Source organism: Bombina bombina, chromosome 7 (assembly GCF_027579735.1).
Source record: "Bombina bombina isolate aBomBom1 chromosome 7, aBomBom1.pri, whole genome shotgun sequence".
NCBI classification, from domain to species: domain Eukaryota; kingdom Metazoa; phylum Chordata; class Amphibia; order Anura; family Bombinatoridae; genus Bombina; species Bombina bombina.
Genome location: NC_069505.1, coordinates 241,229,479 through 241,241,749, shown reverse-complemented (window position 1 = coordinate 241,241,749; position 12,271 = coordinate 241,229,479). Strand labels below are relative to the sequence as shown.

The window sequence follows — 12,271 nt, the reverse complement described above, 5'->3', positions numbered from 1 at the left end:
TTCTCCAGTGCACACGGTTCCTTCTCCAGTACACATGGCTCCTTCTCCAGTTCCTTCTCTAGTGCACACGGCTTCTTCTCCATTTCCTTCTCCAGTACACACGGCTCCTTCTCCATTTCCTTCTCCAGTACACACGGCTCCTTCTCCAATTCCTTTTCCAGTACACACGACTCCTTCTCCAATTCCTTCTCAAGTACACACGGCTCCTTCTCAAGTACACATGGTTCCTTCTCTAGTGCACACGGCTCCTTCTCCATTTCCTTCTCCAGTACACACGGCTCCTTCTCCAATTCCTTTTCCAGTACACACGACTCCTTCTCCAATTCCTTCTCAAGTACACACGGCTCCTTCTCAAGTACACACGGTTCCTTCTCTAGTACACACAGTTCCTTCTCCAGTGTACACTGCTCCTTCTCCATTTCCTTCTCCAGTACACACGGCTCCTTCTCCAGTTCCTTTTCCAGTACACACGACTCCTTCTCCAATTCCTTCTCAAGTACACAAGGTTCCTTCTCCTGTGCACACGGTTCCTTCACCAGTGCACACGGCTCCTTCTCAAGTACACACAGTTCCTTCTCCAGTACACACAGTTCCTTCTCCAGTACACACGGCTCCTTATCAAGTACACACGGTTCCTTCTCCAGTACACACAGCTCCTTCTCCAGTGCACACGGCTCCTTCTCCAGTTCCTTCTCCAGTACACACGGTTCCTTCTCCAGTACACACGGTTCCTTCTCCTGTGCATGTGGCTCCTTCTCCAGTACACACGGCTCCTTCTCCTGTACACGCGGTTCCTTCTCCAGTGCACACAGCTCCTTCTCCACTACAGACGGGTTCTTCTTCTGTACACACGATTCCTTCTCCAGTGCACAAGGCTCCTTCTCCTGTACACACAGCTCCTATTCCAGTACACACGGCTTCTTCTTCTGTACACATGGTTCCTTCTCCAGTACACACGGCTTCTTCTCCTGTACACATGGCTCCTTCTCCAGTACACATGGCTCCTTCTCCTGTACACATGGCTTCTTCTTCTGTGCACACGGTTCCTTCTCCAGTACACACAGCTCCTTCTCCAGTACACACGGCTCCTTCTCCTGTACACACGGTTCCTTCTCCAGTGCACATGGCTTCTTCTTCTGTACACATGGCTTCTTCTTCTGTACACACGGTTCCTTCTCCAGTACACATGGCTTCTTCTTCTGTACACACGGTTCCTTCACCAGTACACACGGCTCCTTCTTCTGTACACACAGTTCCTTCTCCAGTGGACATAGCTCTTTCTCCAGTACGCATGGCTCCTTCTTTAGTGCATGGTTACTTCTCCAGTACACGGCTCCTTTAGTGCACACGGCTCCTTCTCCTGTACACACAGCTCCTTTAGTACACACGGCTCCTTCTCAAGTACACACGGTTCCTTCTCTAGTACACACAGTTCCTTCTCCAGTGAACACGGCTCCTTCTCCATTTCCTTCTCCAGTACACACGGCTCCTTCTCCAGTTCCTTTTCCAGTACACACGACTCCTTCTCCAGTTCCTTCTCCTGTGCACACGGTTCCTTCACCAGTGCACACGGCTCCTTCTCAAGTACACACAGTTCCTTCTCCAGTACACACAGTTCCTTCTCCAGTACACACGGCTCCTTCTCAAGTACACACGGTTCCTTCTCCAGTACACACAGCTCCTTCTTCAGTGCACACGGCTCCTTCTCCAGTTCCTTCTCCAGTACACACGGTTCCTTCTCCAGTACACACGGTTCCTTCTCCTGTGCACATGGCTCCTTCTCCAGTACACACGGCTCCTTCTCCTGTACACACGGTTCCTTCTACAGTGCACACAGCTCCTTCTCCACTACAGACGGGTTCTTCTTCTGTACACACGGTTCCTTCTCCAGTGCACACGGCTCCTTCTCCTGTACACACAGCTCCTTCTCCAGTACACACGGCTTCTTCTCCAGTACACACGGTTCCTTCTCCAGTACACATGGCTTCTTCTCCTGTACACATGGCTCCTTCTCCAGTACACATGGCTCCTTCTCCAGTACACATGGCTTCTTCTTCTGTGCACACGGCTCCTTCTCCAGTACACACGGCTCCTTCTCCTGTACACACGGTTCCTTCTCCAGTGCACATGGCTCCTTCTCCAGTACACACGGCTTCTTCTTCTGTACACACGGTTCCTTCTCCAGTACACATGGCATCTTCTTCTGTACACACGGTTCCTTCACCAGTACACACGGCTCCTCCAGTACACACGGCTTCTTCTTCTGTCCACACGGTTCCTTCTCCAGTACACATGGCTCCTTCTCCAGTACACACGGCTCCTTCTTCTGTACACACGGTTCCTTCTCCAGTGGACATAGCTCTTTCTCCAGTACGCATGGCTCCTTCTTTAGTGCATGGTTACTTCTCCAGTACATGGCTCCTTTAGTGCACACGGCTCCTTCTCCTGTACACACAGCTCCTTCTCCTGTACACACAGCTCCTTTAGTGCACACGGCTCCTTCTCCTGTACACACAGCTCCTTCTCCAGTACACACAGCTCCTTCTCCAGTGCACACGGCTCCTTCTCCTTTACACATGGCTCCTTCTCCTGTACACACAGCTCCTTCTCCTGTACACACAGCTCCTTTAGTGCACACGGCTCCTTCTCCTGTACACACAGCTCCTTCTGCAGTACACACGGCTCCTTCTCCAGTGCACACGGCTCCTTCTCCTTTACACACGGCTCCTTCTCCAGTGCACACAGTTCCTTCTCCTGTACACACGGCTCCTTCTCCTGTACACACGGCTCCTTCTCCAGTACACACTGCTCCTTCTCCAGTAGACACTGCTCCTTCTCCAGTACACACTGCTCCTTCTCCAGTACACGCGACTCCTTCTCCAGTGCACATGGTTCCTTCTCTAAAACACACAGCTCCTTCTCCAGTACACATGGCTCCTTCTCCTTTACACACAGCTCCTTCTCCAGTACACACGGCTCCTTCTCCTTTACACAAGGCTCCTTCTCCTGTACACACGGTTCCTTCTCCTGTACACACGGCTCCTTCTCCAGTACACACTGCTCCTTCTCCAGTATACGCGGCTCCTTCTCAAGTGCACACAGCTCCTTCTCCAGTGCACACGGTTCCGTACTGACTCCTCCAGTACACACGGCTCCTCTAGTGCACACGATTCCTTCTCTTTTACACACGGCTCTTTCTCCAGTGCACATGGGGGTTAGTGTTAGGTTTTTTTTAAGGGTTTTTTGGGTGGGTTTTATTTTTAGATTAGGGTTTGTGTGCAATAGACCTAAATGCCCTTTTAAGGGCAATGCCCATCCAAATGCCCTCTTCAGGGCAATGGGGAGCTTAGGTTCTTTTAGTTAGGGTTTTATTTGGGGGGTTGGTTGTGTGGGTGGTGGGTTTTACTGTTGGGGGGTTGTGTGTATTTTTTTTTACAGGTAAAAGAGCTGATTTATTTGGGGCAATGCCCCGCAAAAGGCCCTTTTAAGGGCTATTGGTAGTTTAGTTTAGGCTAGGGGTTTTATTATTTTGGGGGGCTTTTTTATTTTGATAGGGCTATTAGATTAGGAGTAATTCGTTTTTATTTTTGATAATTTCTTTTTTTATTTTGTATAATTTAGTGTTTATTATTTTTTGTAATTTAGATAAATGTATTATTTAATTTATTTAATTTTATTGTAATGTTAGGTGTTAGTGTAACTCAGGTTAGGTTTTATTTTACAGGTAAATTTGTCTTTAATTTAACTAGGTAGTTAGTAAATAGTTAATAACTGTTTACTAACTAGTCTACCTAGTTAAAATAAATACAAACTTAGCTGTATTGTAGCTAGCTTAGGGTTTATTTTACAGGTAAGTATTTATTTTTAAATATGAATTATTTAGTTATTAATAGTAGGTTTTATTTAGATTTATTTTAATTATGTTAAAGTTAGGGGTGTTAGGGTTACGTTAGGGTTAGACTTAGGGTTAGGTTTAAGGGTTCATATATTTATTTAGTTTTAGTGATGTGGGAGGCCAGAGGTTTAGGGGTTAATAACTTTAGTATAGTGACGGCGGCGACATTGTGGGAGGCAGATTAGGGGTTAATAAATGTATGTAGGTGGTGGCGACATTGGGGGCGGCAGATTAGGGGTTAATAAATTTATGTAGGTGGCGGCGACATTGGGGGCGGCAGATTAGGGGTTAATAAGTGTAATGTAGGTGTCGGTAATGTCGGGTGCGGCAGATTAAGGGTGTTTAGACTCAGGGTTTATGCTAGGGTGTTAGGTTTAAACATACATTTTCCCCATATATATCAATGGGGCTGCGTTACAGAGCTTTACGCTCCGTCATTGCAGGTGTTAGGCTTTTTTTTACCCGGCTCTCCCCATTGATGTCTTTGGGGAAATTGCGCACGAGGATGTCAAAGCAGGGCTGGTATTTGTGTGCGGTATGGAGTTCAACGCTGCCATATTGATCACAAACGCTGTTTTTTTGCAAACCTGTAATAGCAGCGCTATTAAAGGTGAGCGGTGGAAATAACTTGCAAGTTAGTAGCGAGCCATTCATAACGCAAAACTCGTAATCTGGCTGTTAGTTTGTTTTAAGGACAATGGGTCCACACTTCTAAGTCATAGCAGGTTTTACACAATCCATAGCAGTTGCTCCTTGTCATAGTTAATGTTTTATAGTACAGTACCTTACATTTTTTTTGTTTCTCAGATAAGAGAGAGGTTGGACATGTACCTCGGGGAGAGGCCCCCAAGTGTGGCATTTCTGCCTCATGTTACCATGTGTATGAATTGTGGCAGCGATTTCAGCCTTACACTGAGACGCCATCATTGTCATGCGTGTGGCAAGGTAAGTTTATTTTTCTTTTTTTAGGTTTTGTGAGGTTTTGTAGCAATGAGAACAGCTGCATGTAACCCAATAAATGATTATGTTTCCAGATTGTCTGTCGCAGTTGCTCCAGAAACAAATATCCTCTTAAATACCTCAAAGACAGGCCTTCCAAAGTCTGTAACATCTGCTATTCAGAACTAAAGAAAAGAGGTAACTATTAAAACTGCAAGCACCTTATTGTCATCCAACTGATTCTTATACTGGCCAACCTAAACATAGTGTGGGACCATCATTGCTACAATATAACTTACAAATATCTGCTACAATTCACATATTTTGCTTTTTATGTAAAGAAATCTATTGCTTAAGTTGTGATCTATAAGTGTACGCTGTATTTCCGATGCCTGCTGATGTATCTGATGTTTGCTTATTCAACAGAGGTGACGGCTTTAAGCATGAATCCCTCTCCGCCTATGCCCAGGTCTGCAGCCAGTGCCTTCTCATCCATGTTACACCACATTCACCCTTCTTCTTTCAGGAAACATAAGAAAATCCCCTCTGCACTGATCGAGGTAGGTCCTAGATTCTGTTAAATGAGGTAAGGAAAGTGGCTACTTACATCTTGAAGAAACACAAGGACTTATAATCTGATACATTAGTCTGGACAATATTATTGCTCATGAATACCTGGTAATCCCATGCATATCACACATTGCTGCTATTTATTCCCACAGCTTTACAATGACCAAAGAGATATGGTTCACATCTGTGATGTCATGTTGAGTACTTGTAGCTCTCGATCATTTATATTATTATTATTCTTTATTTATAAAGTGCCAAAAGATTCTGTGGTGCTGCCCATGGGTACAAAGATAAAAGTACAACAGAGAAACAATACAATAAAAGACAAGACTTTACAGACAAATACAGGGGGAATTGAGGGCCCTATTCCCGTGGAACTTACAATCTAAATGGGTAGGAGGATGGGAAACAGGAGGTGAGGACTGCAAAGGTGAGAATGATATTAGTGAGGGCAACTGTTAGGTAAGTGAAATTCATTTGTTACTGAGTTGGGTGATAACTGATAGGCTTCCCTGAACATAAAGGTCTTTAGGGAGCGTTTAAAGCAGGACAGGTTAGGGGAAAGTCTGACAGCTCGAGGAAGTGCGTTCCAGAGGGTTGGAGCCGCACGAGAGAAGTCCTGGAGTCTAGCATGGGAGGAGGTGATGGTAGAGGATACAAGGAGTAGGTCATTGTTGGATCTTAGGAGGTTTATAGGAGGTAGAAGCTTCCCAGAGCTATTTAGGCTCCTGTTATTTACCTGTATAACATTTCTTCCAGCTGCTGTTCCATTCTCTCCAGAAAGAGAACCTGCCAAAGCTCATTGTTAGTTCATCTACCATTTCCACACCAGTATCTTCAGACTGTAGCTGCAGTGATGATGCTCTGAATGAAGTTTATATCTTCCCTCCAACTGTTTCTAACATTGTGCCATCCAAGGAAAGTCAAATAAGACCGACCGAGGAAGACCTGGGAGAGTTTGGTTTTGGTGAATTACTAGTTCCCAACCTTCTGTCCCATGAGCCATTTTTTCATCAAGACTTACATGACTTTTACCATTAATGAGTCCCTTATTATTAAAAACCAGTTTTTAAGTTGATACTTACCCAGTCACTGCTTAAGCCTCTCACCATATCTGAATCATTTTCAATAAAAACAATTGTTGGGGTAGCGGATCTTTGATTTTGTTCTATATGAAAATATGAATTTTTATTTTTTTTTTTAGTTTTTTTTTTAAAAAAAAGCTTTATTGAAGATGTAGCAAACAATAAAAACAATTTACTGTGATCACACAAAAGAAAAGTTCAGTATGATTGAAACCGTCCAAAAGAAGGACACATTACAAACTTGTTTGCATAAAAGAAAATATGAATTCTAAGATAACTGTTCTTCCCTAATTTTCACGATAATGAAACATTTCTGCACAGATTTAATGGGGTCTGAGATATAAAATAATATTTAAAATTGGACTATAACTTTTTTTTTTGGCTTTTTGGAATCCCTCTGTGACCTTCCATGAGACTAGTATCATGTTCTTCAGGAAGTCACTTGGTCCTACAGTACTTGATAGTTTCACTAAGGTTTATAGGAAGGTTCTACACAAGTTCTTCCTAAGATCTAGAAACATTTTTCTAAAGAATTGGATTGACCGCTTTATCATATGATAGATGCCCATGCAAAGATAAATTGTGCTGGATCCTACAGACAGATGTATAGGGCCATAAATGTTATTGAATGTCCTTATTGTTTTTTAGCTGAGCTCAGCAGTCACAAGCGGATTGGCTCTTGCTTCCTTTATAACAAACGTATATGTTGTAGAAATATGTCATTAAACATCATGCAGACCCTATGATATTTTTATTAAAGAGACAGTCTACTCCAGAATTGTAATTGTTTAAAAAGATAAATAATCTCTTTATCACCCATTCCCTAGTTTTGCATAACCAACACAGTTATATTAATATACTTTTTACCTCTGTGATTACCTTGTATCTAAGCCTTTGCAGACTGCCCCTTATCTCAGTTATATTAATATACTTTTTACCTCTGTGATTACCTTGTATCTAAACCTCTGCAGACTGTCCCTTATCTCAGTTATATTAAAGGGACAGACAACCAAAAAATTACTGTAACTTATTTAGATAAGTTAATTAACGAGCTTTACAGTAAACTGTAGCACAATTTTCATCTAAATAAACTTTGGCAGAAAATAAACTTACTGATCTCATCTTGCCGTTTTGAAATGGCCGCCTGACCCCTCCTTCTCTGACGTCTCCCAAAAGCTCTCATTAGTACAGGATCCTTTTCTCTAGTCTCGTCCCTGCGCGCTCCTGTGTCTATTCAGTTCAGTGAGACACATGCTGTTACATGCAGTGTCCGGGTAGGGGGGACGTCAGTGGATGAATGGATGTCAGTGCACACAACTGTATAAAAGGGGTGAATGTATGTGTGTTCAACTGTATACTAGGAATGGAATGCAGTGTACACAACTAAGGGGTCGATAACAGTATATATGAATGGATGGTAACTGTATATATGAATGATACTGCCAACTGTATATATGGAGCTTTTATACCACAGGGCCTCTGACACCCTGGTGCCTGTCAGGTTTACAGCAGTTATGGAATATAATTCTAAATCATCTATGTAAAATGCTGAAAAACACATTAGAAAGAAAAAATCAGGTTTCAGCAAAAAGAACCGAGAAAGTTACTTCTCTTCACGTATCATGTTGTATTATGGTAGCTGCAGGTTCTGCATTATTGTACCCTCCACATGATACTACCAAGGACTTTATTACATGTGAATACGATTTTTTTTTATAACAGCTAAAAGTTTATTTTGCCGGAGACTCCCGCTGAGATTAGAGCACACAGAGCGAAGATCACAGAGCACTAGCTGTGAGAATCGGCCAGCACCCGGTATATGTGGGATGGCTTAGAACGGGTTTGTTATGTAAATAGTGTTTGTGCAGACAGAACGTTCTGCTGAAAGAAAGTGAGGGGAGATAGTGTGAGGGGGGGTCCCACATACACCGGGTGCTGGCCGATTCTCACAGCTAGTGCTCTGTGATCTTCGCTCTGTGTGCTCTAATCTCAGCGGGAGTCCCCAATTACAAATCTATTTACATGTGAGTTTGGTTGTAAATCTAAAATCTAGTAATCTCCAACTGTTTAGTCTGCAAAATAAACTTTTAGCTGTTATAAAAAAAAAAATCGTATTCACATGTAATAAAGTCCTTGGAAGTATCATGTGGAGGGTACAATAATGCAGAACCTGCGGCTACCATAATACAACATGATACGTGAAGAGAAGTAACTTTCTCGATTCTTTTTGCTGAAACCTGATTTTCTCCTACATTGGTGTATCCGGTCCACGGCTTCATCCTTACTTGTGGGATATTCTCAATCCCTACAGGAAGTGGCAAAGAGAGCACACAGCAAAGCTGTCCATATAGCTCCCCTCAGGCTCCGCCCCCCCAGTCATTCTCTTTGCCGCTCTAACTAGTAGCATCTCCCCGGGGTGGTAAAGAGTATGTGGTGTTAGTTGTAGTTTTTTATTTCTTCTATCAAGAGTTTGTTATTTTAAAATAGTGCCGGCTTGTACTATTTACTCTGCAGCAGAAAGTGTAGAAGATTTCTGCTAAGAGGACTATGATTTTAGCACCAGTAACTAAAATCCATTGCTGTTCCCACGCAGGACTGTTGAAACCAGATAACATCAGTTGGGGGGAACAGTTTGCAGGCTTAACTGCTTCAGGTATGATCAGTCATTTTTCTAACAAGACCCAGTAATGCTAGAAGACTGTCAGAAATTCCCTCTGAGATAGGTAAGCCATTGTTATTAGATTCAGCAATAAAAGGATGGCTAATTTTAAGGGCTTATGCTGGTTGACACTATTGTGGGCTAATCGATTGCTTTTTAGCAAGTTTTCAACTTAAATAGGTGTTTTTTTATCAACTTAAAACACTTTTGGGGATTAATTTGCGCCTGGCACTTAGTTGGACACCTAATCTAGTCAGAAAGGCCCCTCCACTCTGGTATGCAGAGGAAGGAAGCCTCATTTTCGTGCCTCAATTGCGCACTTGTTTTGACTAGCCAGTTCATGCAGCTTCACGTGGGGAGTCCGGAGGCATCAGGAAGGGCTCCAGGGAGGCTTATATTCTTACCAAAATAACCCTAAGGAAGGTAAAAGCCACAGGGCAAGCTGTGGCAGAGTACTGTAGTGTGTTAACCGGTTAACTGCTGTTATTAGCTCCAGTTTGGGCATTAAGGGGTTAATTGGTCTGAAAATTTGTGTGCAACCTTTTCAAAGCATTATGACACTGTGGTGAAAATTTCATAAAAATCGGATGTGTTTTTGATGGTTTTTTGATGTTTCAGTAATAAAGTGTGCACTTTTATTATTTAAAGAGACAGTAACGTTTTTGTAAAAAATAAATTTTATTACATTGAAGTTACTTTTAAGTCTGTTAAACATGTCTGAACCTTCAGATAGCCTATGTTCTGTATGTTCAAAGGCCAAGGTGGTTCCCCCATTAAATTTATGTGTGAAATGTGCTATAGTGTCCAAACAGCTTAAGGACCGTACAATTACACTTAAAGATATAGCCCAAGATGATTCTTTAGCTGAAGGGTGTGAAGATAGCTCGCTATCCTCCCCTTCTGTGTCAACACCAGTAATGGATAATTCTCTCTCAGCATTTTTATCCAAACTGCCTGCTTTTCCTAGGAAGCGTGATTGCTCAGTTTTAAACACAGAGGATGAGCAAGCAGACGCAGAGGATAAGTTATCTGTAAGAAGAGAAAAAGGAGTTTGGAGAAGGCGCCAAAGGCTATCTGGTGTTTAAACCTAAATAATAAATTTTAAATTATCCCAGAATAAAAAGTGCAAAAAGCATATAATATTAGCTGACTTTTTAAAGGGGTATGTTAGAAACGACTTCTTTTAGATATTATTGCACTAATTGTGAGAAGTGCAATTAGGAGAAAGGCATTTCTGGTCTAGCTTGTTCACAGCATACACACCTCCTTTTTTGTACTTGCTTGATAAGTTATCTGTAGTTCCCTCACACCAATCTGACTTAGCGGTGAGGGAAGGCCTGTCTGAGGGAGAAATTTCTGACACAGGAAAGGTTTCTCAGCAGGCAGAGCCTGATACTATAGCATTTAAATTTAAGCTAGAACACCTCCGCGCCCTACTTAAGGAGGTCCTAGTTACACTTGATGATTGTGATCCTTTGGTGATCCCAGAAAAATTATGTAAAATGGACAAATTCTTAGAGGTCCCAGTACACACTGATGCGTTTCCAATACCCAAGAGGGTGGCGGATATCGTTAATAAGGAGTGGGAGAAGCCAGGAGTACCTTTTGTTCCCCCTCCTATATTTAAGAAAATGTTCCCAATTGTTGATCCCAGAAGGGACGCGTGGCAGACGGTCCCTAAGGTAGAGGGGGCAGTTTCAACGCTAGCTAAGCGCACGACTATACCAATAGAGGACAGTTGCGCTTTCAAAGATCCTATGGATAAAAAAATAGAAGGTTTACTTAAGAAAATCTTTGTTCAACAGGGTTTTCTTCTTCAACCAATTTCTTGCATTATTCATGTAACCACTGCAGCGGCTTTTTGGTTTGAGGAACTAGAAAACTCGCTCCAAAAGGAGACTTCTTATGATGAAGTCATGGACAGAATTCACGCCCTGAAGTTGGCTAATTCTTTCATTACAGACGCCGCTTTCCAGTTAGCTAAATTAGCGGCGAAAAATTCTGGTTTTGCAATTGTGGCGCGCAGAGCGCTTTGGTTAAAGTCTTGGTCGGCGGATGTGTCGTCCAAAACAAAATTACTTAATATTCCTTTCAAGGGTAAGACCCTATTTGGGCCAGAGTTGAAGGAAATTATTTCAGATATCACTGGGGGTAGGGCCATGCCCTTCCACAGGATAGACCTTTTAAGGCTAAAAATAAGTCTAATTTTCGTTCCTTTCGCAATTTCAGGAACGGACCGACTTCCACCTCTACAGCCACTAGGCAAGAGGGTAACGCATCCCAGCCCAAACCAGCATGGAAGCCATTGCAAGGCTGGAACAAGGGCAAACAGGCCAAGAAGCCTGCTGCTGCTACCAAGACAGCATGAAGGGGTAGCCCCCGATCCGGGACCGGATCTAATAGGGGGCAGACTTTCTCTCTTTGCTCAGGCTTGGGCAAGAGATGTTCCGGACCCCTGGGCACTAGAAATTGTTTCTCAGGGGTATCTTCTAGAGTTCAAGGACCTTCCTCCAAGGGGAAGGTTCCACATGTCTCGCTTATCTTTAGACCAGATAAAGAGACAGGCATTCTTACGTTGCGTAGAAGACCTATTAAAGATGGGAGTGATACACCCAGTTCCAACAGCGGAACAAGGACTGGGTTTTTACACAAACCTGTTTGTAGTTCAAAAAAAGAAGGAACTTTCAGGCCAATTCTGGACTTAAAAATTCTAAACAAATTCCTCAGAGTTCCATCATTCAAAATGGAAACCATTCGGACAATTTTACCATGATCCAGGAGGGTCAATACATGACTACCGTGGACTTAAAGGATGCGTACCTGCATATTCCTAGCCACAAAGATCACCATCAGTTCCTGAGGTTCGCCTTTCTGGACAAACATTACCAGTTCGTGGCTCTTCCGTTCGGATTAGCCACTGCTCCCAGAATTTTCACAAAGGTGCTAGGGTCCCTTCTAGCGGTGCTAAGGCCGAGGGGCATTGCAGTAGCACCTTACCTAGACGACATTCTAATACAAAGTCATCCCTTCCCAAAGCAAGGGCTCATACAGACATTATTCTAGCCTTTCTCAGATATCACGGGTGAAAGGTGAACATAGAAAACAGTTCCCTGTCCCCATCCA

General features: G+C 43.0%; 1 protein-coding gene across 1 annotated transcript in view; it reads left to right on the top strand.

Moving 5' to 3' along the window:
* The window catches only part of FGD5 (FYVE, RhoGEF and PH domain containing 5), a 487,598-nt gene that overhangs the window by 412,022 nt on the left and 63,305 nt on the right, over positions 1-12,271 (top strand). Inside the window, exons 17-19 of the mRNA XM_053720678.1 lie at positions 4,703-4,840; positions 4,930-5,032; positions 5,261-5,394. Coding sequence (XP_053576653.1) covers positions 4,703-4,840; positions 4,930-5,032; positions 5,261-5,394 — 375 coding nt within the window. The remainder of the gene's footprint in view (positions 1-4,702; positions 4,841-4,929; positions 5,033-5,260; positions 5,395-12,271) is intronic.